This window comes from Leopardus geoffroyi, chromosome D2 (genome assembly GCF_018350155.1).
Source record: "Leopardus geoffroyi isolate Oge1 chromosome D2, O.geoffroyi_Oge1_pat1.0, whole genome shotgun sequence".
In the NCBI taxonomy this organism is placed as follows: Eukaryota; Metazoa; Chordata; class Mammalia; order Carnivora; family Felidae; genus Leopardus; species Leopardus geoffroyi.
The window spans coordinates 5,230,787-5,258,324 of NC_059334.1; the positions used below are offsets into that span (position 1 = coordinate 5,230,787).

A 27,538-nucleotide genomic window follows, 5' to 3' on the forward strand; every position below is an offset into this window, starting at 1 on the left:
ATTTATTTTTGGGACAGAGAGAGACAGAGCATGAACGGGGGAGGGGCAGAGAGAGAGGGAGACACAGAATCGGAAACAGGCTCCAGGCTCTGAGCCATCAGCCCAGAGCCCGACGCGGGGCTCGAACTCACGGACCGCGAGATCATGACCTGGCTGAAGTCGGACGCTTAACCGACTGCGCCACCCAGGCGCCCCAGTGAGAATCCAATTTTAATGAGTCTTGACAATATTTTAAGGGGGTGGACAAAACGTTACGAGGTAAGAACACAGAAGTAGCAAGAGCAAATGGAAAATGCCTTTTATGTTTAATGCTGGTATTTCCAACATTCTTGCGATGAAGGAGTGGAAAAGAAAGAAGACAGAAAAAGGGAGGAAAGGAAGAGGACAAGAGGGATTGAAAGAAAGGAGGAAGAAGGGAAGGGAGAGGAAAGAAGGAGGAAGCAGAAATGCTCCTTCCACACCGAGAATGGTATTTATAGAAATTCTCCTTCAGAAATATCATAAAAGGCTATGTTTCTTATTCTAGGAAATTTGTCTGTTTCAGAACATGATAGTGACAGTAACTCAGTGGGTAATAATTTCAGTTATTAAGATGCTTTCATTATTAAGCCAAAACATCCTTTTGAACACAGCTGATTACTCAGTGGTGTATCTAAAAAGTGTGTAATTTTGCTCTTTGGTTGCGATATGATGAGACTTCATCTAGAGAGAAACGGGCTATTATGTTATTAGAAGAGTGGTCCGGATACCAGGGGTGAGCATTATCATGTTGCTCAAAAATGACAGCATTTATATTTCACTTTACAGTTTACAAAGCACTTTCTCTAATAATAAATTACGTATGCATTCAATAATACCTATTAATCGATTTAGTCGTCATGATCTTTTCTCCTCTATTCCACCAAATTGTTCAGAGATCTTGTCTAAAAGTGCTTAAAATCATTTTTTTTTCAAATTCAAAATAGGGTGGGAGAAAATCTCCAAACATATTTATAACAGATATTCTTGTTTATATCTTTAAGTAAGATGGTATTCTATTCTTAACAGTTAAAGATGATGAGTCAAAATGAGCCAAAAGTAACATCTTAAACCCGGAACTATTACAAATACTTCACCAGTGCTAAGCAAAATATTTTTTAAGCATTATCTGAACTCTTGACAAAGCTTTCTTAGTTTGAATAGCATATATGATTACAGCCCATTAGACTTCCGTAATTTGAATCTTGCCTAAATCCTTAAAAGTATAATTATAGAAAATACGAAGTTAGCATTTCAAATTACTTGGGACATTTGCTACTTAGCTAAGTCCAAGATATCAGAAGCATTCTTCCATTTCTTTGGTATGTTTATGAAGAAAATCTGTTAGTTCCCTTTGTGGCTTCAAATGAAGGCTCTTTGTTACTTATGTTTGATTCTTTTATTTTTTAACTACCACAGTCATAATTATCAATGGTTTATCTTATCAAGTACCATCTGAATATATGTTTCCTTAGAGGGGAAAAGGAGCCCCAAGTTTAATAAAACCAATGAACACTCATATCCTTCCAATTATCCATCCACATCCATCCATCCATCTATCCAACCATCTGCCCACCCACCTATCCTTTCCTTCATCAATTCAGACACACTTATGTGTTTGTGCCATGCCATCTGTAAGGAACAACTCAAGCAACTGTGGTTATGCAACATGAATAAAATGCACCTTAAAGAAATTTATAGCTTTGTATTATAGAGAAGAAATATAATACAAGATGGGAGGGGAAGAGTGGTCGAATGCTATCAGAAGGAAGGCTCTAGTATCTATACAAAGAACGTTATCTATTCAAAAAACATTATGGCAGTAACTTCAGAGAAAGCAGTTACACTTTTATGAGCAAACAGTTTTCTTATCAATTTTTTTATTCTGCATATATGTTTCTATTTGTAGGAGAAAAATCACACACACCAAAGTGTTAGACATATGCGTCTGTCTTTCCTTTGTAACAATAATCCTTATATATCATGGGGATTATTCATTAAGGAAAACTGATTACAAATAATACACATTTAATTTAAACCACTAACTGATTTTAATTATAAGCTTTAAAGGAATCAAAAGTTGAAGATAATTCAAAGTGGCCTAATTACCACAGAAATCAAAAGTTAAGAATTGATTTCACAAACTCTGCTAATTCATTTACTATGATTTTTCAGCAACAAAAATCCATGTAGTGTTAACCACATTTTGTGTCTCATATGTCTGTATGGTTAGTTTTTTCCAGGGCAGAGCCTCGATGAGTTGACTAGGCTTATTACATTAGTCAACTGACACAGACTAACTTGAATTTTAATACTTGCTTTTTTTTCTCATCCTAATGGTGATATATTGAAATTTTGAAAGGCACTAAACAACTCCAAAGAATAAAAGATAACTTGTAATTCTACAGCCTTGAGAACACTCATATTTGGGCATGAATTTTCCTAGACATTTTAAAATTCTATTTCAGAGTCAGAACTGTATTGTTTTAGTACTTACTTGACTTTAGGCGATGCCTGCGGTTACATAATAAGCAACTTAATGGTCGAACAACAACAACAAAATAACAGTGTAGGACATCCTTGATTATGTAGAAACATACCATAGGGATTAACGAAATGTCTCAATCTCATTTATTTGTTTATTGAGTAATTGTACTGTTGAAACATTTGCAAGAGTTTCTGGCATAAGGTATTATTTCTTACTCTTTTCCAATTTTAATCTGTAACTGTTAAGGATACGTCCCTCCTTAATAAAGAATGTAATAAAAGAAGAACTGTGTTTTAAAAGTTTTATTTTGAGATATTTCCCCCTAAACCACTTTGATTTTATAAATATTCCATCTTAACTAGTTATATACAAGATTCCTGTAATATTTTACCCTTATCTAAGCATGATAGAATTCCGGAATCTTTTGTAGATTAGCGCCACTCAAAGTATGACTGGTAAACTGTAGTGGTCTGAGAAGAGATTAGTAGTGAAGTTTAGCACATTTTTCTAAATTTGGAAAACTGGATAGCAATTGGACATTGAGATATCCAAGATCAGTGGACTCACATTTTTTGAACGGAGCGTAACCCTGTTTAATTATTACCAAATTCATGAGGTGAGAAACATTGGGTATAAACTGCATACAATTCATATACAGAAGGGCGATGTTAAATGTCTGATATTTTAAGATTAGTTGGCTAATTGTAGCCCCAAATGTATAAAATCCAGAATCTATTTCTTTCATTAAAAGATAATTTAAATTGAACCCTAACTTTACAGGATAAATGGACAGAACTGGGTGTTAATGAAGGATTCATGAAACTAGAACATCATTTGTTCCATTTTGGGTAAAAAATAAAAACGAATACCCCAAGTGTGTTGAAACTGTCTTAAACACAACTGCTTCATTTCCAACCAGACATCTCTTTGAGATGGGTTTCTCTGCTCGGAGCGTATTAGACAAAACACAAGTTTCAATACACATCGTTCTCTACAAATGGCATTTCCATCCAGCCAGTCTAGACTAGAAAAGTTACCAAGGAAGAAACAGGTACATGTGGCACATTAGGAACAGATACTGACACACACACTGTTCTTTAAAAGTATAAGTAGAGAACTGCTACATTACTCATCAATTTTGCCCCTGTTATGACTGCCAATCACCGTAACAACCATTCTCCTTGTTGCTTATACACGCACTTTCAATGACACACTTTCAGTGTGATAAACCTGTGTGATTCTTTCTTTGCGTGGCGGCGTTAACTTTGGTCTGATATTTTTATCGAAACATAATTTTATGTATGTTCGATCTAATAGTTTTTCAAAGCAAGTCAAAACAATCACATACTCTGGGCGTCTCCTGGTTCACTCCGGCTAGTGTGGAAAGCGGCCCCAGGGAAATAGGAATGAGCTTCTCTGGGTAATGAAGCCTCCTCTCCACCAGGCCCAGTGACCCTACCTTATCTGTCATGTTTCGGAGGGTGTCACTAATGTGGGAGAGCTGGGGTCTCACAGCCTCTGTTTTCTCTTCTGGATAACCTTACTTATTCTTTCCAGGACTTACTCTAGACAGGGGTCAACACATTTCTGCCTGCAGACCAAATATGGCCCAAATGCCTCTTTGGTAAGTGACGTTTTATTGGAACATGGCCACACTCATTCTTTCATATATTGTCTATGGCTGCTTTTACATATAACAGCAGAGTTGACTAGTTGTAATGGGGAAAGAGTGGCCTGCGTCACTGAAAATATTGACTCTCGGGCTCTTTACAGAGAGAGTTTGTTCTAGATCATCGTTTTTCCTTCACGCCGCCACCCCACATACAATCCAACACTAAATGTTATAATTCTACCTTCAAGAATCTGAAATAAATCCCCTTTTCTCTATAATCCCTTTGGTCCCTACCACCATTCTCTCCTTGGAAATTACTGTAATGGCCCATTTCCTTACACGGTAGGCAGAGCCATCTTTTAAACACATAAATCAGATCGGGTCTCTCCTCTCTGACCTCTCTGCCTGATCTCTCCTATTATACTTCCTCTGACCTTAGAATACATCAATCTTGCATCTGCCCCAGGGCCTTTATCTTCTGCCTGGATCATTCTTTCTCTAGATTTTGCATGGCTTTTTCTTAATGCCATTCAGGTCTCAGAGGGGTCTTCTCTGACCAACAAACGGAACGTAAAAAGCCCAGATCCTCACTGCCATGACTCTGTGTCATTTAACCCACTTTGTTTTAATCCTAGAGTTTATCACTTGCTAAAAACTTGATTCGTTAAATATGTGTTGTCTTTCTCACACTAGAATTTTCATGAGATCAGGGACCTGGTCTATCTTATTTATCAGTTACTCTTTAAGAACGAGAATATTGGGGCGCCTGGGTGGCGCAGTCGGTTAAGCGTCCGACTTCAGCCAGGTCACGATCTTGCGGTCCGTGAGTTCGAGCCCCGCGTCAGGCTCTGGGCTGATGGCTCAGAGCCTGGAGCCTGTTTCCGATTCTGTGTCTCCCTCTCTCTCTGCCCCTCCCCCGTTCATGCTCTGTCTCTCTCTGTCCCAAAAATAAATAAACGTTGAAAAAAAAAAAAAGGAGAATATTGCCTGATGTAAAATAGAACAATAGAAATTTGAAGTGAATTAGTGGATAGATGGATTCATTCATTCATGGTGTTGACCAGAAGGCAAAGAGTTAAGTCTCCTGAAGCAAAGTTTTGTTAAAATTCATGGTTTATGAGTTGAAAGTCCGGTGTCTGTGTGCCTCTTGGAACATCCACCTACACGAATAATAAATTTTTAGCACAAAAGTTTAGTTAAAATGAACTCCTTATCTAAATTTTGGATCCTGATGAAGACATACATTGGTATAAATATGAGCGAGGTGGTTTGAAACACTTAGCAATTTATCAGGGAATTACATATAGGACATTAAATGAGGGTAATTATTTTAGATGGTAATGAAATTTATACCCATGAATCCCAACTGCAATTAAAGTGCAAGAAAGGATTAAAAAATGCAGCACAACTTTCATTTTCAATTAAAAACAGAAGAAATTAGAATCAAATCTCATGTGACAGTTTAGCCTTTTAGGTTAGAGAGGAAAAGTATGGTTCTAAGTATAGAATGTCCTAAAACACCAAATTCATAAATTTCATTCTCCTTTAAAAAATATCTGCCAATGGGGTGCCTGGGTGGCGCAGTCGGTTAAGCATCCGACTTCAGCCAGGTCACGATCTCGCGGTCCGTGAGTTCGAGCCCCGCGTCAGGCTCTGGGCTGGTGGCTCAGAGCCTGGAGCCTGTTTCCGATTCTGTGTCTCCCTCTCTCTCTGCCCCTCCCCCATTCATGCTCTGTCTCTCTCTGTCCCAAAAATAAATAAACGTTGAAAAAAAAAATATCTGCCAAGTATGCTTAAATCAGACAGTCCATGCAATGGACAGATTTCCTGCGCCTTACCAATTAGTTTAAGTATGTGTTAAAAAGTCTCTTTTCTTCCCTGTATCACATACACACTAACAGAAACAGACATCGTTCATTACTCTTTCTGCCACGGACACTCGGGGCCAAAATACCACTGTTTTGACATGAAAACCAAAGATCATATTTCTTATATATCTAATAATTTCATTAAAACAATCCATTTGGCTCAATGGGAACAAAATATGAATAACTAAATAATTTAACTTTTCTCATAATGCAGTAGATTCTCCAAGACAATTTTGATGCCCATTTTCTCAATAAGAATTATGCAAACTAATGTTCATTTTTCTCCCAGATTTTCCTGTTTTCAAAGCAGAATCTGTGCTAACAGTGGATATTTTATCTATCAAATATTTTCAAACACCCTCGTAGAAATTATTTACAAATTATAAATCCACAGAATTGACAGAAAACTTACCAAAATTGTCTAAAACTAAATAGGCTACACTTATTAAAAGCAATAAAAATCCATAGCTGATATATTTTAGTTTATACAGTTGTATCAATTATGTCAGTTACCAGTTACAATTCTCTCTTTTGTAATGGGCTATTTGATGGACATGGGAACATAAAATACTATGAAAGTCATTAAAATGTTTTCTTTCATTAAATTGTTCTTAAATTGAAAATGACATGTTAATATAGCCCAATAAATCTCTCTCAAAGTATCTTTACAGTATGCTTACATTATTTCTGCCTTGAATGTTTTGGAAACAAAGACAATGATGGTTCCTAGCTTAACAATTTTACAAAAAACAGTGTGTCCGTGGACTTTGTATTTTGGCTATCATTACGGGACTGGAAAAGAAAAAAAACCCAAAAAACACTTAACAAGAAAAAAAATCATTAGAAGCTAAGAGATAAATATATCCTTTAATGTCACAAATGAATGCTTAGAGAATCTAGTAATAACAAAAATAACAAGCAAAATCTCATGTTTATTTATTTTTGAGAGAGAAAAAGAGACAGAGTAGGAGCAGGGGAGGGGTAGAGAGAGAGGGAGACACAGAATCCGAAGCAGGCTCCAGGCTCCGAGCTGTGAGCACAGAGCCCGACTCGGGGCTTGAACTCACAAGCTGTGAGATCATGACCTGAGCCAAAGTCAGACACTCAACCACCTGAGCCACCCAGGCACCCCGGTACTAACTATTTTACAGGAATTTCCTTGTCTGGCAGAAAAAGCAAATGGGTAAGTTGCCAACTGGATAAGTTTGTGCAGCGGCAACCAGACTCTAGTACCTATAATCTTAACTGTCACTCACATGGTCGGTCTCTCTCGATACAGAAAGTGGAAGCCAGCTGGTTACTGGCTGGGGTTAGGACTGGGTACCACACATCTGCCGTCTCTCCTGTCCGTCCTTCACGGTCGATCCAATTCTTTAAAAGAAATATTGTTCTATTTTTAAAGGTCATCTTATGTCTCCAATTGCACTCTATCTATGGAAGTTCTGATTCGGAAGCAGAGGAGTCAACCACGGCTGTGACCACAAGATAGTACAGGCGGGTGGCCTAAGCAACAGAAATCCCAGTTCCCTGGGCGGGGGGTCCAAGACCAAGGGGCCACAGGGTTGGTTTCTGGTGAAGCCTTTCCTCCTGTCCGACACACAGGCCTTCTCCCTGTGTGCTCAGGAACCCTCCCCGTGTGTGCACCCCACCGATGTCCCTGCCTCCTACCCCGGGGACGCCAGTCCTTTGAGATCAGGGCCCCACCCTCTAATCCCCTTGGAAAGGCCCTGTCTCCAAATACGGTCGCAGGAGGGGGTGCGGCCTGTGACATGTGGATTTGGGGAAGGTGATTCCGTTCAGAAAGAACTAGTAGAAAGGGTTGTGATTTCTGAGAGGTTCCGAGAAAGTTAATTTCTTGGTTTCCATTGGTTTCACCGGCCCTGAAATACGGTGACATGGTCATTGCATTTCCTCCCAGGGAAATGGCCCCAACTTCTTCCGAAAGCAACCCCCCGCTTGATTGCCTCGACCGCAAACCCCATCTCTCTCTTCCAGACTCCAGTGCCTCCAGTAACATTCCCTATCGTGTCACCGTCCCCTTGAGACTTTGCCTTCCTGCCAGCCTAGGAGGAAGATGGCCTCTCCAACCCTAAAACACTTGGTGACCAAACGCACAGTTGGGATGAACTGCGTTTCCTGTCTCTTGGTGTCCTTCTTCATGGAAGTTATCAAGCCCTGGCGACCTGACACTCTAGTCCCATTTTACTCTTATTACAGCTCTTCTCTCAAGCCCATCACTAATCCACTGTTGACCCCAGAGGTGGTCTCCTTCCAGTCCCAGCCTCACTGACCCCCCTGAGATCCCCGCCCTGCTGGATAGCTGTTCTGGGAGTAGCCTTGAGATAGAAAGTGTGTTGACACGCTGAACTGTCCTGTTCTGTTCCAATCCCTGATGCTTCACCCTGGATCCCCCTCCTCCCCCTCCCCTCTCTCTCCTCCTCCTCTCTGTCCTCTTCTCCCTTCCCTTCCTCCTCTTCTCCCTCCCCTCCCCTCCCCCTCTCCCCTTCCTCCTCCTCCCCTTCCCCCCTACTCCTTCCCCTCCCCCTCCGCTGTCTCTCCTCCTCCTCCTCCTTCTGTCTGTCCTCCTCTTCTCCCTTCCCTTCCTCCTCCTCTCCCTCCCCCTTCTTTTCCTCTTCCCCCTCCCCTCCCCCTCCTCCCTTCTTCCTCCCCCTCCTCCTTCTCTTCCTCCTCCCCTTCCCCTCCTACTCCTCTCTCTCCCTCTCCCCCTCCCCCTCCGTGCTACTTCTCAGTGTGTTCTACACACACCTCTCCCTCCACCATCCCTTACAGGTAAGTACCACCTAACCTGTGTCCTCTGCCTGCTTTTCCCAAACCCAACTGATTGACTTACTTTGCTGAAATAGTTACTGCCTACGGGTTCAGTCTTGTGTTTCACCCGCATCATCTCAAGGAACCTCACAAGGGCTCTGTGAGGGGACTACCATGATCCTTACTGTGTAGGAGGTTCACAGCAGGTTTACCGAGACTCTGTGCTTCTGACATTGGGACCAGACCATTCTCTACCGGAGGGCGGTCCTGGGCAACGGAGGATACTTAGCAACGTCCCTCACCTCTGTCCACTTGATCCCCTTAGAAAACCCACTTGTGACATTAAAATATGTCTCCAGACTTTGTCAAGGCCTCCATTCGGGAGCAAGAGACAAGAGGTAAGGCTTAGACGGTTAGGTAACCTGCCTGAGACCACAGAGCTAGAAGTAGTCAATCTGGGATTTGATGGTCTGATCTGCACTGGACCCTAGTTCTCACACAATATGCTAATTACCCTTTCCTCAAGCTGGCTCAGGAGATAGCATTAATCGGAAGACTTGCGCTGGCATCCTAACAGCAGTTAGGATCCCAGGCTGACGGCCGTCAAGTCTGCACCCCTATCCTTGAACGTTCCAGATCCACACCGAGACGCCTCCCTGCGCACAGTGTACCCTGTGTCTCTCCCCAGTCCCTCAAACTCAGCTCCGCCATCGCCGCATTAACCACCTTCCATCGGACTCGCTGCTTCAAAAACCGTCTCCCTGGATCCAACTGTCATTCAACCAGCAACACAGGCCAGGCATCTTGGTGTTGCAGGTGCCTCTTCCCTTTGATTCAAGCCCGTCATGTCTGCCTTCGTAACCTGTCCTGACTTGGTCCCTCCTTGTCGTCTCTGCTCCCAGGGCCTCATTCAGGCGATCGACATTCTGTCATACGTCAGAAGCAATACTTGGTATCTCCACCTCAATCTCTCCCACTTTACTCTTAGAAAGAGGCCCTTAACGGAATCTAGCTTGCCGGCTGACACTCGATTTGCTGGCATAAAAGCACCGGCATAAAAAAGGTGTAACACACAGATCTGCTGTGTGGCTCTGAGAAAGTCACTGAGCCACTACGACCCTTAGTTTTCTTTTCTAGATTTGTTTTTTTTTTTTTAATTTTTTTTTCAACGTTTATTTATTTTTTTGGGGACAGAGAGAGACAGAGCATGAACGGGGGAGGGGCAGAGAGAGAGGGAGACACAGAATCGGAAACAGGCTCCAGGCTCTGAGCCATCAGCCCAGAGCCTGACGCGGGGCTCGAACTCACGGACCGCGAGATCGTGACCTGGCTGAAGTCGGACGCTTAACCGACTGCGCCACCCAGGCGCCCCTCTAGACTTGTTTTTAATGTCCTCTTTTCCCGTAGGGATGTAGTGTGGTTGGATCGAGATAAAATAGTAAAACAAAGGCATATCGAGATGCTCAGAAATTCATGTAATAACTTCTCTCAACACTTTTCCTTCTTCCCCACCAATGACCACAACCTGCATCATCTACAGATGGGAGCCTTCTTATGTCATAATTTTGAGCTTTTAATTTAACTGGTCACTTGGATGCATTTCCACACTTCCCTGTCTACTCTTCCTTTCCAGGTACCTTGTTAGCCTTTCCTATTTACGCCTGACCTTTCAGAGAAAGGTTATTTGAGCTCTTTTCTGCTCTCACAATTTTCTGAAGCCTTTTAAATGTGTTTATTCTTCTCCAGGATGAAGGAGCAGTTGCAAAAATGAAACGAATAACTAGGCTCCATGTATCAATTACAAGAGACGAATAAATGTCAAACCGACTCTTCTTGGATGTTGACCTATTTCTTGCCCCGGGGCTGATTCGCCCCATCATGTCATTTAAGACTGTTTCAACCCAAATGTCAAGCTGGTCAGGGTGCAATACAACAAATGTTCTCACACATCACCAGTGGGGAGCGAGCCGGAGAACAGGTCTACCCGATGATTTTCAAATATGGAAACCAATTTGACAATAAATTTCATACTAAAAAATAATAAAAATAAATAAATAAAAATTAAAAAAAATATATGCGTATCCCATGAGTCAGCAATGCCACTACTGAGGAGCTGTTCAAGGAAATGCGTCCAAAGAGGGACGAAGCCACATGCGAAGAATTCTTTACAAAAATTAAAAATCAAAGTGAGTTTACCTGGTCCAGCACACTTAGGAAACTAAGGAGAGAAAGGTCCTCAGCTGATGCTCATGAGAGGTTTTTCTGAGCACGGTAAGTGTGATAAGGCAATGTGATGTAATGGGCTTTGAAAGCAGAAATGGGCTCCCACACCAGCTCTCTACTTAAAAGCTGTACGTTTTGCAACATGATACCTTGGCCGTCTGGAGCCAAGTTTATCTTTACAAGAGAGCAGAAAAAGCATTCTTTGTATGCTTGCTCTTTGAGAAATCACGTGTGGATGTATATGTGTGTCACCAATCTACTAATCTCAATGCGCTTTGAGATTGGCACAAATGTTTAACAAATGACAGGGTAACTTTGTCTACTTATACCTATCCCTATGTTTACGTAGGCTGTGTCTGTAGGTGGACCAAGTAGAAAACGGACTTAGGCAGTGTGATCTCACTATTTAAGGAAATATACCAAAATATGACTGGTAGGTACCTTTGAATGGCAGAATTCTATTTTTCTGTGCTTCCCAATTTTTCTCAGTGAGCAGTTATGACGCTTATAATCACCTGATACTGAATGACTAAAAATGTAAAAACAAAACACAACAGAGTGAAAATAATGCAGCATAAAGTTCTCACTCGGTGAGATTGCAGGTTTCTCATCTAGACGAAAATATACTATCTCCGGTTTACTGGGTAGGACAACATCATCCTTCTCAACAACCAAATCATAATTTGCCTTTGCCGGCCTGGTTTCTGTTTTCGTATTTGTTCCATTACACGAACGTGGCAGGGCTGTGTCTAATACAACCGTTAAACTCCATCTAAGCGGGTACACTCTGAAAGGTCCTTCTTTAAGTAAAGCTTAGTCTAGGAATAAGATTTCACGGTTCTTGTAGCTGATGCTAATCCAGTTCATGTGTCTATCCTAAAAGTTTCAAAATGAGCACCAACTGCTAGCCAGATTGAGAAATAAAAAAAATGCAAGTCTCAGATCTTTATGACCCAGCTGGGCCCGTAATAACGGTCTCCCCAGGGAAGTGTTTCTCCTGAAGGAAGCAAAACCTCTTAACTGGACCAGAAGAAAAGCAACGTGAGTATCTAACCTAGAATCCAACTTTCAAATCTAATGATGACACTGTTGGTTTTTAAAGGAAAATTGATCGGAAGGTGACCCTGGCAACCCTCCCCCCTCCTGCTTGAGCTCTAGAATCCCAGTAGCATTATGACCCCCTCAAACAAATAGCCCCAACACCCCCCAGAAGACCCTTTGGGGGAATTTCAAATATCAAAGTTCAAATATTACCTCTGTGATGGAAGAAATTAAGACTGATTTTTCAGACATGGAAACAGACTTTCTTACTCATTCACACAACTGGCGAATGAGTTCCAAAGACAGTGCTGAATCGCTAAATAACCGTTTTTCAAACATCCAAGCGGGGAGGGAAGGCAAGCCCCAGAAACACAGAATAGATTTAAGCTTTTATGGGGGGAAAGTGAATTACTTATCCACCAAGGTAAGGTGAAACAAACAATCACTGTCATTAACACCAAAGCCGTGATTGTAAGATCTTAAAACTGATTAGCTGTCAACTCCCACATCAATTTCCATTCATCAGCTGATTGTCAGGAAAGGTACACACTCCTTTCCCACCTCCGACGGACTTCTCCGTCTGCACAATACCACTTGCACAGGTGGACCTTCTCACATCCGTAACTGAATCGACCTCCCTCCGCCTCAGCCTGCTGTATGTCCCATGCTGTGGATCGGCTAGAGACATCCACCACGCTGCCCAAGATGAAAGCCCTTGTCTTATCTCCTGCATTCAATTGCTCCCCAAAGGCGGGGCGATCCCTGGGGCTGCTGCAAGTCTCCCATAAGCCTCCCTGCCTGAGTTCTGCTCATTGGAATCAACCTTCCATTCCCTCCTTCAAACCCAAATGCAGACAGTGGCAGCAGCAGCGGCCTCCTGTTGGCTGCTCGCTGCCCGGGGGACAGAATCCCTATTCTTTGCATCTGAGAGATTTCTTCCTAATTTGTCTACCTCTCTTCTTTCCAACTCTGTCTCCCTGCACTCCACCCACCCAACGGACTGTCCAGTGCCTAACCTCCCAAGCCCTCTGTTCCCGCCCTTGCCGCTAGTTACTGTAGGCTGGCCTCTCCCAATCCCTTCTCTCTGTGCATGCCCTTCCCTGGACGGGAGCAGACTCCACCCTCCCTTCCTGCATGTCCGAAACTTAAAGACCTGTTTCACGTGTGAACTCAACCAGCAAGTCCTCTGGGACGCTCCAGGCACGACACGCTCCCCCATCCTCTGTTCTCCACCATTATTATTATTACTTTTGAACTGGAATGGTCTCTCATGTTGATTTTCAGTGCATCTGATCTGACCAGGAGTTCGTCCAGGGCAGACAGACTTTGCCATTTATCTCTACTGCTCTGGACCTCAAATAGGATTTGGTGTGGAATCTGTACTGGTGATTGATTTCCTGCCTGTCGGCTCTAAATTCACCCTTTTTGCTCTGTGAAAACAGATCTGGGCCAGTTGTTTTTTCTTTGGCCAACTGGCACTGAGACTGTCCGTACAGGGCACCGGGGAGATACCGCAGGAGTGAGGGTTTTGCCACGAGTTCCGGGGTGCTGGGAGTTTCTCGTCCCTTCCCCTGTGGCCGGCAATGACAGTATTGGAGACGAGGAACACCCAGCAGCCGGCAGCTTCCCCAGGGGATTCCCCCCTCAGGTGGTTTTACAGCACCCTGTGGATGGCTTTCCCTGAACTCCTAGGCAGTGTGATCTCACTATTTAAGGAAATATACCGAGATATTAACGGTAGTTACCTTTGAATGGCAAAATCATATTTATATTTTTCTGTGCTTTCCAATTTTCTAGTGCGGATTTCGGGCACACGTGCTATGGTTCGGGGTCACGGCACCTGGCTGCCATCACACGGCCATGTCCTTCCAGCTGGGGTGATGCTCCCCGCACCCCCCAGGGGACATTTGGCAATGTCTAGAGCCACTTTTGGTTGTCACACTGATAGGTGCTGGGGAGTTACTACTAGCTGGTGGGGAGAAGTCGGGATCTTGAGAGACCCCCTAGGAGGCATAGGACCGCACCGTGACAAACCCACAACGTCTGGCCACCGTGTCTGGCCCACAATGTCATAATGCGGAGTTTCGGGACCCCGGCTCCAGGGCAAGGCACCAGCAGGGCAGGTGGGGGCGGGACAAAGGAAGGGCTGGGGAAGGTCTCCAGCTCTCTTGCAGGCCTGGGGCTAGTGCCTCTTCTATCTACTGTCTCTGAATTCTCTGGAACTCTTTTCCTTTCTGGCTAGCTTGTTACTCCAATCCCCTATTACCGTCACTAATTCTTTAAAACCAACTTTTCTTGCTCGGATTACTCTGTGCGGCTTCTCTCCTGATGGGACCCTGACTGATACAGAGTTACGCGCCCTTTCATTCTGACAGATTCTTAGCGAGGGCTTAGCATACTCCTTGACATCGTGCTGAGATCTGAGGAGACAGCGGAGAACAACACGAACGTGGCTTCTGTCCTCCTCAAGCTTGCAGTTTACGAATCAGAACAGACCAACAAGCATCGGACATATGACACAGCAAGGGTAGGGTGGGATCTGAAACATGACAGGAGAGCCCGACTTACTATGCAAGCCAGGTAAGTGCTGGAGTCCAGGCTTCACAGATGCTTTCAGGAAATCAATGAACTGAAATAATAAACTCGTTGTTTTAATTCGGTGATTCAACTACCTAGCCACAGCGGGGGTTTGAAGCAGTGAGGTCAGCAGCCATCTGCAAGTCAAGGATTTTACTCACTTATCTTTTTTTTTTTTTTCTCAGAAGCAGCAGAATTCATTATAGATTTAGTTCAATGAGAATATTTTAGCTCAATTCACAAACTGTCAATAATACCATTACTGTTTGTTCATTTTCATTATTATGAGCCTCTTGAACCAACTCTCTCTTTTTATGCAGTTAAAACATGTTTATGTATTTATTTAGAGAGAGAGTGCGAGCTGGGGAAGGGCAGAGACAGAGGGAGAGAGACGGCGAGGAGGTGGGGAGTAGAATCCCAAGCAGGCTCTGCTCTGTCAGCACACAGCCTGACAAGGGGCTTGAACTCATGAAACCTGAGATCATGACCTGAGCTGAAATCAAGAGTTGGCCACTTAACTGACTGAGCCACCCAGGCGCCCCTCTTTGTACGCATTTCTATTCATCACAGCACTGACCCTAAGGCTCAACATGGAGCGGGTACTCACTATGTGCTTGTTGAATTAATACATGCATGAGTTTTCTATCTTGGTAATTCAGGTCATAGCGTAATTCAGGTGAAAAAAGCACTAAAGCCAAGGTCATGAGGGCTATGTTGCAATCCCATCACTGGCAGTAAAGACCTTGGATGCTCCATATTCCCTCAGAGACCTACCTTTCTCGTTTCTAAACTAAAGAATTTGGGAGACAGGCTTTTCAGAGTCTCATTAAGTTACAAAATTCTAAGATACAGCATTAGAAGACAAGAATGTAATTGTATTATCCGTCTTTATTAAATCTTTTTAAACAGTGGGATTTGAGGGCATCTCTGGTCCTCGATTCCGTCACTTGTAAAATGAAACCGACCTGTAACAGGGATTCACAAACTATGACCCTTGGGCCAAATGACAGACTGTAAGCCACAAAGTTCAAAATATTTACTGTCTTGTAAATATTACCTTTAGAGAAAATCTTTGTCCAGCCCCAGCATCCAAGGTCTCTCCCACTTTTCCTTCTTAAATCTCTACTACGACTTTCTAACTAATCCACTTGCCATCTAAAGGTTCTTAACAGAGTTTTTCAAACAAAGAAATGTAGTGCATTCTGATTAATGACGTACCAACATATTAAGGACATCGGACTTCCTTGATTTTGAACAGAGTCAGAAAGTTACAAAAGGGGACTGTTAGAACCCCCGTGGGTTCATGACTTAAGAGGTTAAAGCTGGAAGTTATCCATACAGCAGGGATAAAAATAAGTAATATAATAGTTACATATTTGCCTTTAGATCCCCAGCTGCTAGACGTCTGAGTGGCTGACATATGGCAGTAACCAGTAAGTTCTAGTTGGGTGGATGAAGAAAGGGGTTGTGCCTTCTCAAATCGCTCTCCAGTGATGCTAGGCATCATTTCTCTAAGGACTTGCAGTAGGATAAAGAGGTACCATTCTAAAGCACCGAGCAGATACATGTGACAAATTGCTGTCCCATCCACTTCTTTCCATTATTGACGCCACAAATACAGTCCCTAGATAGGCTTTTCTCTAGTGGAAATGTGTTTATTTTGTACTCAGCTCACGCTTCCTCAGGGCGTGCTGTAATTCAACTCACATCATTAAATGGAGTAAATATCATGTCTCTCTTTCTTCTAAACTTCTGGATTTTATCTTTTCTGCTTCGTATTTTTTTTAGAAGGCACACCAATCAATAACAGCGCCATAGAAAAAGACAAGCCCAAATGATCGCAGCCGATATACCTTGCTAGGATTATACTTGGTTTTTGTGATCAGCCTGCAAATATCCTCACATCACCCCAGATTTCCCTCTGGAAAACGAACCAACATAAAATCCATCTAGGCTGTAGGAAAGACTGAGGCTGTGAAGTATTTTAAGTTTATCACCCTATCAGTTGACCAATGTGACGACAGGCAGTGTAGCATGTGGTCCCTGTAGTCCTATCGTGTGAACACAGAATGGCAAGTTATATAAAGACAAGGACACAGGTGACCTAGCGGGGCAAACACCACTGGGTGCCTGGGCCTTCATGAGACTGACCTGGCTGGTGGGGTCAGAAGGGTGCCTGAAAGAGCCTGCTGTCCCCAAATCCTTCCCCTACTGGCCTCCCTCACGGCACCTGAAATATTAAGATCGTTTGGATTTTTAAGATTTCTCCATCTTTGGGGTATGTCGCCAAAATGCAAATAACTTGCAAAGAATCATCTTAATTTCTAATTAGGCGTTACTCAAATTAATGCAAGCCTAACGTGAAGTCCTAGAGAATGCAGGAGTTGGAACAAGATGACCGAGGATCAAAAACAAAGAAAGCTTAATGGCACCTGGGTGGCTCAGTTGGTTAAGCGTCTGACTCTTGATTTCAGTTCCAGTCACGATCTTATGGTTCGTGAGTTCAAGCTGGACTGTCAGTGCTGAGACTGCTTGAGATTCCCTTTCTCTCTATGCCCCTCCCCTCCCTCTCTCTCTCTCTCTCTAAAATAATAAATAAATAAACATTAAAAAAAAAAGACGGCTGAGCACAGCATGGAGGGAAATCAGAACAGGACTACTGGGGACACCCCTCAATCCTCTGACATCATTTAAGTCAGGGGTTGGCAACACTATGCCTCGCAGGGCAAATTCAGCCCCTTGTTTTCCTCACATGGCCATTAGCTAAGCATGATTTTGACATTTTTAAATGGTGGAAATACAAAAAAAAAATCTCAAAAGATGAGTACTGCTTAACACCTGAAAAGAATATGAAATTCAAATTTCAGTATCCATAAACAAAGCCAACTGGAACACAGCCATGCTCTTCCATTTATGTGCTGCCTTTGGCTCATTTTGCATTACAGCAGAGCTGGGGAGCTGCAACCAAGAACAATGGGTCCACAAAGCATTAATATTTACTAGCTGGCCCTTTTTAGACAAAGTTTTCCAACCTCTGGTTTAAGTCATACAGCTCTGGCCTCATACTCAGAAAATAAAACTTGTGCTGTTAATACCCCCCGCCATTTTTGTTGGGCAGTTTAGCGAGCATCTGCTCCTCCTTGAGCTCAGCCCCAACACGAGTTGCTTACCAGAAACACATCGAGCACCCCCCCTGAGAGAAGCTGGATAAATGTGATATTTCTCTGTATGTTTCCATCTCCTCTGACATTCTGAGTCCTCATACAGGAGGCTTCCTGGCTCCTGTCTGGCTGACTCACTGATATACCTAGCCCAGGGCACGGATGAAGTGGGTTTAGTGTTTCTGTTTATTCTTCTTTGAACGTGGAGTTGAACACCTGAAAAGCCCCAACAAAGACAAGTGGAGGAAGGCACCGATCCACTGGAGGCAAGAAGGCTGGGGAGAAATCAGGGCAGAGACCAGGTCAGAAGCAAGGTCTCTAGAGACTGATGTCGGTGTGGCTAAAGAGCTGGAAACCAGTACTAGAAAGAACTAGAGGTGGAGGGCAGGGTGGCTGGAAGATGGAGATTTTGCTACTGGCACTGGCAGAGGAACAAAGAACATCCTGTCACATAGGCCCAGATTTGTCCCTAACTGAGCTGACTCTATATAATGAGTTTTCAGACCTATGGTTGAATTTGTGTCTTGTGGATGTCCAGAGTCCGGGTATCTGACACAGGACGCAGGTATTAACTGTTATTTTTCTTAATGAATACACATAACATTTCCTATAGTCTAGTTCTAACCCCATTTTTAATACCTAAGGCCCTGCATGGGTATTGAGAAACAGCATTCAGTTTACCTGTTCCGGTGACTTTTTCTCATGGTCCAGTCTTTCCTGGGAAGCTGTTTGCTTCCCCGTTTTTAATGCGCCCTGGGACCATCCTTAGACTTACGAGTTGCTTCCTAAGCACCAGTCTAGCAGCTCGAGTCTTGTTCCTCTTTTAAATATATGGCAGAGATAACGCCTCTTACACAGGAGGCAACATGAATTCTAGGAGGTGAAAAACCTCAACCACACTCATCCTTGCTTCCCTGATCCACAGAGATCTCTCCGTTTCTGAGACTGACTGCCATTTGCAATGTCCTGTAATCTGATATTTGAGACTCCCTCCCAATCTCATTATTTTTATACACAGCATGCTTGTCTTCCTCTAGGCTAGTAGTTCTTGGTCTCCATCCCCAGCTCTGTCTCACTGATACCTGAGTCCTGTGTCAAGCCACTACAGCCCCCAAAGTGAGATCAAATATCCCAAGTGTCAGTGATGAAAAGGTTAGCACATAACGGTTTGCAAATTATTTTAGTGATGCCTAGACTCCCATGTGGCGGGGGTGGGGGTGGGGCGCTTAGGCATCACCTGGAATGATTTAGAGGGAGAGAGGGAAGACTTTTGGGTACTCTGAAAGCTTCACCCCCACGGAGCCAGAAAAGTTGTTGCTTTCTTTCTAATTGATTTTGTTTAAGCCACGGATACGGTAAAAACCAAAGTCTGAAAAGCCATGGTGATGAGGTGTTATTTTAGCTTGAGATTACCAGGGTTCTAGTCAAAATAATTAACAGTGTGATACAAGAATTGACCAATCAGAATGGATACTAGTCCTGGGGCCTGCCAGAAGTTAGCTTTTAGTTGTTGGATTGAGGAGAGATTGGGAGAGTCCTGGGTGGGGGAATCAGGGCAGTAGAGGGTTAGAAGAGACACGCAGGGAGCTCAGACCACTGCTCTTTCCTAACCAATATGAAAACATTTCAATTTTCATAACCAGTTTGCCTATGTCTTGGAAATTACACACTAAATCAGGGATAGAGTCAGGACTTACTTAGACCTTAATTTCCTGGGGAAAAATATAAAACTCTTTAATACGAGTAGTTATGCTACCATTTTTAACAATGATCTCAACATGTAAAACTACAGTCTTTCTTGAATTTCTGGCCTCATCAACAACTCGTGTCAGTAAAGTAGTAGGGTACTGCCTAACTGATTACGAAACATTCTAACGTACTTATTTTCACGGATTCTGAAAAAAGAGATGCTAAAGACACCTAATCATTTTTTAAATATTCGAAAATTGTGTTAATGGAAACAGACTGGCCTGTTAGACAAATATCCCTCTGCAGTCAATTTGCAACTTCTGGAATCACTGCAGACAGTTACAAAGATCAGGATGAGGCTACAAGACACGAATCAGCAGATTCGTGGGACCACCAGGTATCGGTGTATCATTTTCTAGTTCGTCAAGGAGCGTTTTGTTTTTTTTTTTTTTTTTAAGAGAAATTCTGCCATGCATGATTAGTTACAATAGTGTGCTTTTGCCTTCCCTCTGGAAGGATAAAGCATCATCACGGGCTTCTGTAATGGGGTACCGCGCTTGTAAATTTGTGACAGAAGCTCCTTTGGTTGACAGGTCTAATGTCTGCCATCTGTTTGCATGGGATGAAGCCCGGGTGCTCCCCTAATTGGCCATAAATTAGGTGCCAGCAGCAGGCTCCTGACAGGAGGCTTCAGTTACAGTTTGGTTGTTTTTCAAGCTGTGAATCTGACATTTGGTGGGAAGAGCAACTTCCCTTCTAAGAGTGCAGAAACGCGTGTGGTGAGTTCTACGAGCAGGCTCCCTTCTCTAGGTTTCTGTTGGAAGACCTCTCTCGAGGTGTCCTCTCAGTGTGTGTTCCTGAGGATACACTTCTGCCAATTAGATGGAAAAATTGCCAAATCAGAGGGGCTCCTGTGCCTTCTGCAAGAAAAGGAGAACGTGTTTACTGAACGCTTACTCCACATCCTATGCTGTGCGTGGACCTGCGTGGACCATAAACCGACCTTCCCACCAAGCTCACATTTCGGTAATGTGAGCTTATTTTGCAGGTAGGGAAACTGAGGCTTAGAATTTAAGTAACTGTCCCTATTAAGTATGAGGCAACGGCCCAAACGTGATGCAGGCACGATCCAACTAGTGAATTCTGTTTTGACAAAGCCCATGCGCCGTGCCCGGCGCAAAGCGTGTATAAGACCACGTTTGAGAAAAAGAGAAAATTCGGACGAGGGCCGCAGTATGTGCACGATGCTACGCGATGCTCCTTCACTCCTCCGGCCCACAGTTAACTAAATTGAAGAAGCAGGACCAGATGGCCCACAAAATCCCATCTACTTTGTTTCTCTGATGTCTCTGGGCTTTATCATTTACCAGGAAATCTTATCAAGTTATTAAACTTCTATGGGCTTCCATTTCCTCTCCTGTTGACCATCCTGCCCACCTTCCAGCTGGGATGCCATGCATGTGACAATTCCCAAATTATAAAGGGCTGTAGGGATATAAACTGATGGGATACCCTAGTCACCTGGCACATCCTCAGCCCCACCCCACTCCTTCCCTGGCCATATTTTCTCGCTTTATACTTTATTTTGTTCAACATTTTATCTCTAAGTCATCTTTACGTCCCGTGTGGGGCTCGAACTCATGACCCTGAGATCAAGAATCAGATGCTTTTCCAACTGAGCCAGCCAGATGCTCCTCTTGCTCTATGTTCTAGAGACAAGGTCAAGACCATATTGAGCTCCCCTAGCTTTCCTTATCTAAATCTCTACAAATTTTCTACTTCTCCTCTTAGAAAATAGAAGAAAAGAAAAGCACACATTCTCCAAGTCTTCTTTCCTGGTTTGCCCACAATTTCCTCCCCCGTGGCCCCATTTCCATCAAACGGTCCCTTTAGTATTTCATTTCCTCCATTTTCCTGGATGCACGTATGTACTCATCACAAGGATGCTCTCCAAGACCCGCCAATGCCTCATGTTCCCCCTTCCTTTCCCTTCCCTCCCTCCTTCCCTCTTTTCTTTCCTTCCGTCCTTCCTTCCTTCCCTCCCTCCATCCGTTTCACCAAGTTTTTGAAAGAAAGAACCCTTAGTCTGGGTGATCTAACTTCCTCAGCACCCACTTGCTCTCTGCAACCTGGACTCCATTCTCACCACTTGACTGAAGCTTTTTTCTCCCAGGCTCCTGAACCATTGGCCTTTTCTCTGTCTGCCTCTTGGATTCCACCTGGATTGGACACTGCCGACTGTCCTTCCTCTCTTGGATCTTCTCTTGGATTCTGAGGTTTTACGTACCTGCTCTGAGAGCTGACACCTCAGTTCTATTCACTGGTGTGTCTTCTCCTGCCTCTTCCTTCAATGTAACAATTTCCCCAAATTTTAACCTTGGTCCTTTTGTCTTTATTCTTTGACACAATTCCGTCCAGTCCCATGGCTTCAGCTGCTAACTCTAGGTAAGCAACTTTGAAGTTAATTTTTTTTTTTTTTTCAACGTTTATTTATTTTTGGGACAGAGAGAGACAGAGCATGAACGGGGGAGGGGCAGAGAGAGAGGGAGACACAGAATCGGAAACAGGCTCCAGGCTCTGAGGCATCAGCCCAGAGCCCGACGCGGGGCTCGAACTCACGGACCGCGAGATCGTGACCTGGCTGAAGTCGGACGCTTAACCGACTGCGCCACCCAGGCGCCCCTGAAGTTAATTTTAAGTTAACTCCGACAAGAGTTCTTGTCCCACCTTTTCTATCTCCTGCAGAGCATCTGTTCTTGAGTGTCCCATTGGTACGTCGAGTTCATTACGTTTTTGACGGAAAACCACTGTGCCTCCCAAACCGACTCTTCTGTACATCTTCTAGATCATCTCTCAATCCTGACTACACCCCTAGTTTCTTCCTTGCCCTTTCCTTTCGGTCAAGGAGTAAGCCCTTTGGTTTTACCTTTTCATTCTAATGCATCTCTCCTCCAGCCGGTCTCATGACCACCACTTGGGCTGACAGATACTAACCAGATATCCCCGCTCCTACTTCACCCGTAACACATTTTACAGAGCCTTCTGGGATCATTCTACCAAATACAGTGATACAGTAATGGACACTATTTGGTTGCCTAAAACCATCAGGTACCCTCACCCCAGCAAAGCGTGTTCTTGGTGAACCGGCCCCAGTGTGTGCATGAAGCACCTGTCGCAGCACTTCCTCCGGCCGCCCTCACCCAGCCCCACGCTGGCATGCTGCCACGGTTCCCTGCTCCCTCGCGAGGGTCGCTGTGTGGTTCACTCTGCTCATCTTGCCTCTCCTGTGCTTTCCAGACCCGCCTAATCACAGCGCAAGCGCGTGCTCTGGACCCTTCCTATTTTCTGCCTTGTGCGGAGGCTACATCTTCTCTAGTAGAAGCGAGCCCCCCAAACCGGCATCTGTGCTGCCCCTTGGACTCTTCTCACAGCACCAAACACAAGGCCTTGTTCTCGGTAGATCCTCAGTAAGGTGAGAGGCAAACGAAGCAAAGGATGACCAGGTAATGTTGTTCCTGGGAACCAGATAAAGAGCATCGGTGTCAGATGTCGTTCTGCGGCTGTGTTGCCGCTCTGGTTCTAGAGACCCAGGGCCGAGGGGTCTCCAGAACTGAGATGTGGGGATCGAGCGGGAGCCCTCTTCCCCTAGAGCAGTCACGGAGCTCAACATTCAACTCCATCGTTCCGGACTGCTCACATCTGGCCCCCAGTGGCATGCCCCACTGACACAGCCTCTTCCAGCCCCACGGCTACTAACGGGGTGCTTTACAGTGCTTTCCCTTGGGCCAGGCACTTGGCTTTTCTGATCGACTTATCCACAGAAAGGCGGTGAGAAAGAGCCTGGAGGATTGCCTGCAGACGGTGCACCCCCAGGCCCTTGGAGAGTCCGCGATCCGATCCTTGTAGTTAACCGAAAAAGCCCTCGGGCCATGAGACTAGCAAGGCCAGAATGCAGAGAAGGAACAGGGGCAGGCATCACCCAACACACTTTTAATAACCCCAAATATATACCTCTGTCTAAAATGACGTTTTCTCCAAAGGCATCTTCCTTAAATACTTCTATAGAAGTCTGGGGGTGGGAGCGCAGAGACAAGTAAAGCAGGCTGGAGGAACGGTCCATGTCTTAATAATGATACGAGTAACACTGTACATTCTATAATAGTGATAATGATTATCAGTACTATGAACATTTATACCAATAGCTAGCATTGTTAAGATTGTCCAAAGTAAAGAAAACAAAAAACCAAACAAACAGAAACAACACTGGGACCCACGCTTTCCTCACGCGCCCCCCTTAATCCTCACATCTCTGTGAACAGTGCATCATCATCGCCCGTGTATAAACCGGCTAACTGCAGTGAGGCTCCTAATGGTTACGCACCCGGCGAAAGATCTCAAGGGCAGAAGGGACAACAGGGAGTGAGAATTCCTTCCCATTCCAAGAAAAACAGGGAATGAGCATCAAATATAAAACTCATTTGAAAATGAAGCGACATAAAACAAGTGTTAATAACTCCATAAAACGATGTGTACTTCGAAGAACTGAGGTACGCCACTGACAGGTGCGTGCAGGACGCATAATAAAGCAATGTACTCACTCTCTGTCGATGACCAGGCAGGTCACAGCCTCCGCAGCGATTACGTTGGCTGTCCTCACATCCTCCCTATGTAAAAAAGAGAGACAGAGATTAAAGTAAAATCACTTTTCCTATCAAACAGAAGGGTTCACTGTGATTAATTTCAGGAAACAAGGTAAATTACGTGTACCTCTCAGATTTATCCACCCCTAGGGTTAAGCTTTGTTCATGTTTGAAATTTACTTGTCCTGAGGAACCACCTTACTTTTACCATCGATCCCACAAATCCTATAGTTAATAATCCAGGAGTTAGAATTTTCAGTCTTAAAGTTTCATTTCTAGAAGTGAAGTAAATTTTACATCATCATTGCCTGTGCTCTTTGGGGAATGAAGGATTAACTGGATCGTGACAAGGACGGTAATGGACAGGGTAATTTGAATTTTTAGAGGGGGGCAGATATATTTCTGAGCATTGAGTATCTAATCCGTTTGTGTATGAATTTATTACTATAACCTTGGGAACAACGGATCTGTTTTAACTATCACCTTAGAGACCCTGTTTTTATGTGGCTAACCTTTTGACAACTTATAATACACAGTTATTCATCTATACCAGAAGAGTATTTGACAAATTTTAATCACTCTGATTGAAATATATATATATATATATATATACACACACACACATATATACATTATATATATACATTATATATATACATTATATATACACACACACACACACACACACACACACACATACATACACACATACACAAACACGGTTTCTTTGCAAGCATCCAATTTGTCACTTCAGGCATATCTACCAACCTCTTAAACCTTTAAAAATTTGTTCTTGTATTTCTCATCTTACCCAGAGGTCTAAGATTTTGTAAATTAACATTCACATTTCATTCTGAGCTACTAAAAATTTCATAGCATTACTGCATGGAAACATTAAGTTACACTTGAAAATGTACTCCTTTTCCTGGAAAAGTAAAATTTCTAAGTTAATATAATTAATGATAAATACAAGTTTGAAATACACTAAAGAGAACATACGCAGAAATAACATAGTGTTCATAATACATTCTAAAAATCATAATCCAAACATCATAAGTCTCTAATAATAGGCTTTTCAAGTCTTGGAAACAAAGATGCTCTCGCTGAATTTTTATTTTTTCAAAATACACTACATTCTCACAGACAGGTCTGAACTCAGTAAATTTTCCACTGATCTTTTGTCTTCCACTGTTGCTACACCATGCTATTAAAATTACGGTTGCTTTACAAAAACCATCAGTACTAAGTATTTGGTAAACAAGTTCCCCCTTACTAAAATTATTTTTCAGAAATATCTTGGGGCACCTGAGTGGCTCAGTTGCTTAAGCATCCGACTCTTGATTTCGACTCAGGTCATGATCCCAGGATCACGGGATCAAGCCCTGAGTCGGGCTCTGGGCTGATGGTGCAGAGCCTGCTTGGGATTCTCTCTCTCTCCTCTCTCTCTTTCCTTCAGAAATAAACATTAAAAAAGAAAGAAAAGAACTATCTTGAGGATACTGTTAAGCATTCATACTTCACAGAGACTTTAAAATCATTTTTCCACTTCTAAGGGAACCCACGTTGGCCTTCTGGTAGAGCTGTATTACATTTATACATTGATTTCAGAAGAAGGACTTTTAATTATACAAATTTCCCATACGATGCATGACATAACACTCTTCTTGTGTGGAGAGGTGTTCTTAGATCTTTAAGTAAGATTTCTTAATATTTTTTGCTAGATCTGGATATTTTTAAAAAAAAATTCTGGGGTGTTTTATATCAATGCTTTCTCTTATGAAAGCAACGTTTCTATTTCTGTTTCTCATTGGTTATTGCTATTAAAGAAAAGAAGCTATTGATGAATGTGTATTTAAAAAAATTTTTTTAGGGGTGCCTCGGTGGCGCAGTCGGTTGAGCGTCCGACTTCAGCCAGGTCACGATCTCGCGGTCCGTGAGGTCGAGCCCCGCGTCGGGCTCTGGGCTGATGGCTCAGAGCCTGGAGCCTGTTTCCGATTCTGTGTCTCCCTCTCTCTCTGCCCCTCCCCCGTTCACGCTCTGTCTCTCTCTGTCCCAGAAATAAATAAACGTTGAAAAAAAAATTAAAAAAAAATTTTTTTTACATTTATTTATTTTTGAGAGACAGAGTGTGAGTGGGGGAGGAGCAGAGAGAAAGGGAGACACGGAATCTGAAGCAGGATCCAGGCTCTGAGCCATCAGCCCAGAGCCCGACGCGGGGCTCGAACGCACGAACCATGAGATCATGACCTGAGCTGAAGTCAGATGCTTAACCGACTGAGCCACCCAGGCACCCTGATGATTGTATATTTTTTATCCACGTGTCATACCAAGCTCTCTTCTGACTGTACAACTTTTATTAGGGTCTAGACAGCTCCCAATAGGATTCTACCAGCGTCTCCCTCACATCCCCACCCTGCAGCCAAAGCGGCCACGTTTGCTATCTGCTGAATGCTTCATGTGCCTCCGGTGAGGACTCCCTCACTTGCCCTCCTGGCCTGGGAGGTGCTTCCCCAACTCCTTGACTAGTTCACCCCTGCTGACCCTTTAGATCTCAGTCCACGCATCCCTGCATCAGTGAAGTAGAAGCAACCAGCCCAGGCTCCCTGTTCACCTGTGCTCAGGGCCCTCTGTACCTCTCCACCCAAGCACCTGTCAGTCTGCAACTTACACATTTATTTGTGTGGTCTGGTCACTGGGTTGATGATTTTATCCCCCTCCCTCTAAACCATAGGAGGGCAGTTCCCTGGCTGGTTTTCCTCCCTGTTTTACCCAGAATGCTGGCCATGTGGGAGGTGCGTAGAAGGTATGTAGTACAAGATGGCACAGCCTGGAGCCCACGGGCAGGACAGCACAGAACACGCTTTGGACTCGCACTGTCCTCGTTTCAGGAGACAAGCTACAAACTATGCGAAAGCCTCAAGTGTGGGAACGGTGGGAACGGTAAGCCTGCCCCCTCACTGCCGGGTCTTCAATGTGATAAAGGGACATATATCCTGATGCCCAGCCGGTGGACAGCAGCGTGTTCTTCCATTTATCTTGATTCTTCTCACCTCCTGTGCGGCCGCGCTGTCCGGCATTTTACGAAACACTCCTACTCAACAGAGCGCAGATTTTCTTTTGGCTCCGAGGGAGCAGACAATATATTTTCAACTCCATCATCGCTTTCTGAGCAGGAATTTTCAGTGAAGTGGATGCCATGGGCAGAAAACCTCACTAATACACCATTAGGTCTTTCATTTGTCAAGCGAATAACTTATTTCTTAGGAGACTGCTCATGATGGTATGTTGCTATACCTTGCTGCTAGTCTAAAAAAACCAAAGAACAGAACTCCTATCATAGCTTTGTAGAAAACATATGAAATCTGAATTTTCCTAAAATATATTACCATCTTGACAATTTAGAAATTGCTCACAAAGTCCTTAAAATAGAACATATACAAAATAATGCTTTC

At 43.6% G+C, this 27,538-nt stretch overlaps 1 protein-coding gene across 5 annotated transcripts in view; it reads right to left on the reverse strand.

Moving 5' to 3' along the window:
* Window positions 1-27,538, reverse strand: part of PRKG1 (protein kinase cGMP-dependent 1) — a 1,258,994-nt gene that overhangs the window by 121,356 nt on the left and 1,110,100 nt on the right. For all 5 annotated transcript variants that reach the window (XM_045439410.1, XM_045439409.1, XM_045439412.1 and 2 more), the window contains one exon: window positions 24,045-24,110. In XM_045439410.1, the coding sequence (XP_045295366.1) occupies window positions 24,045-24,110 (66 nt within the window). The remainder of the gene's footprint in view (window positions 1-24,044; window positions 24,111-27,538) is intronic.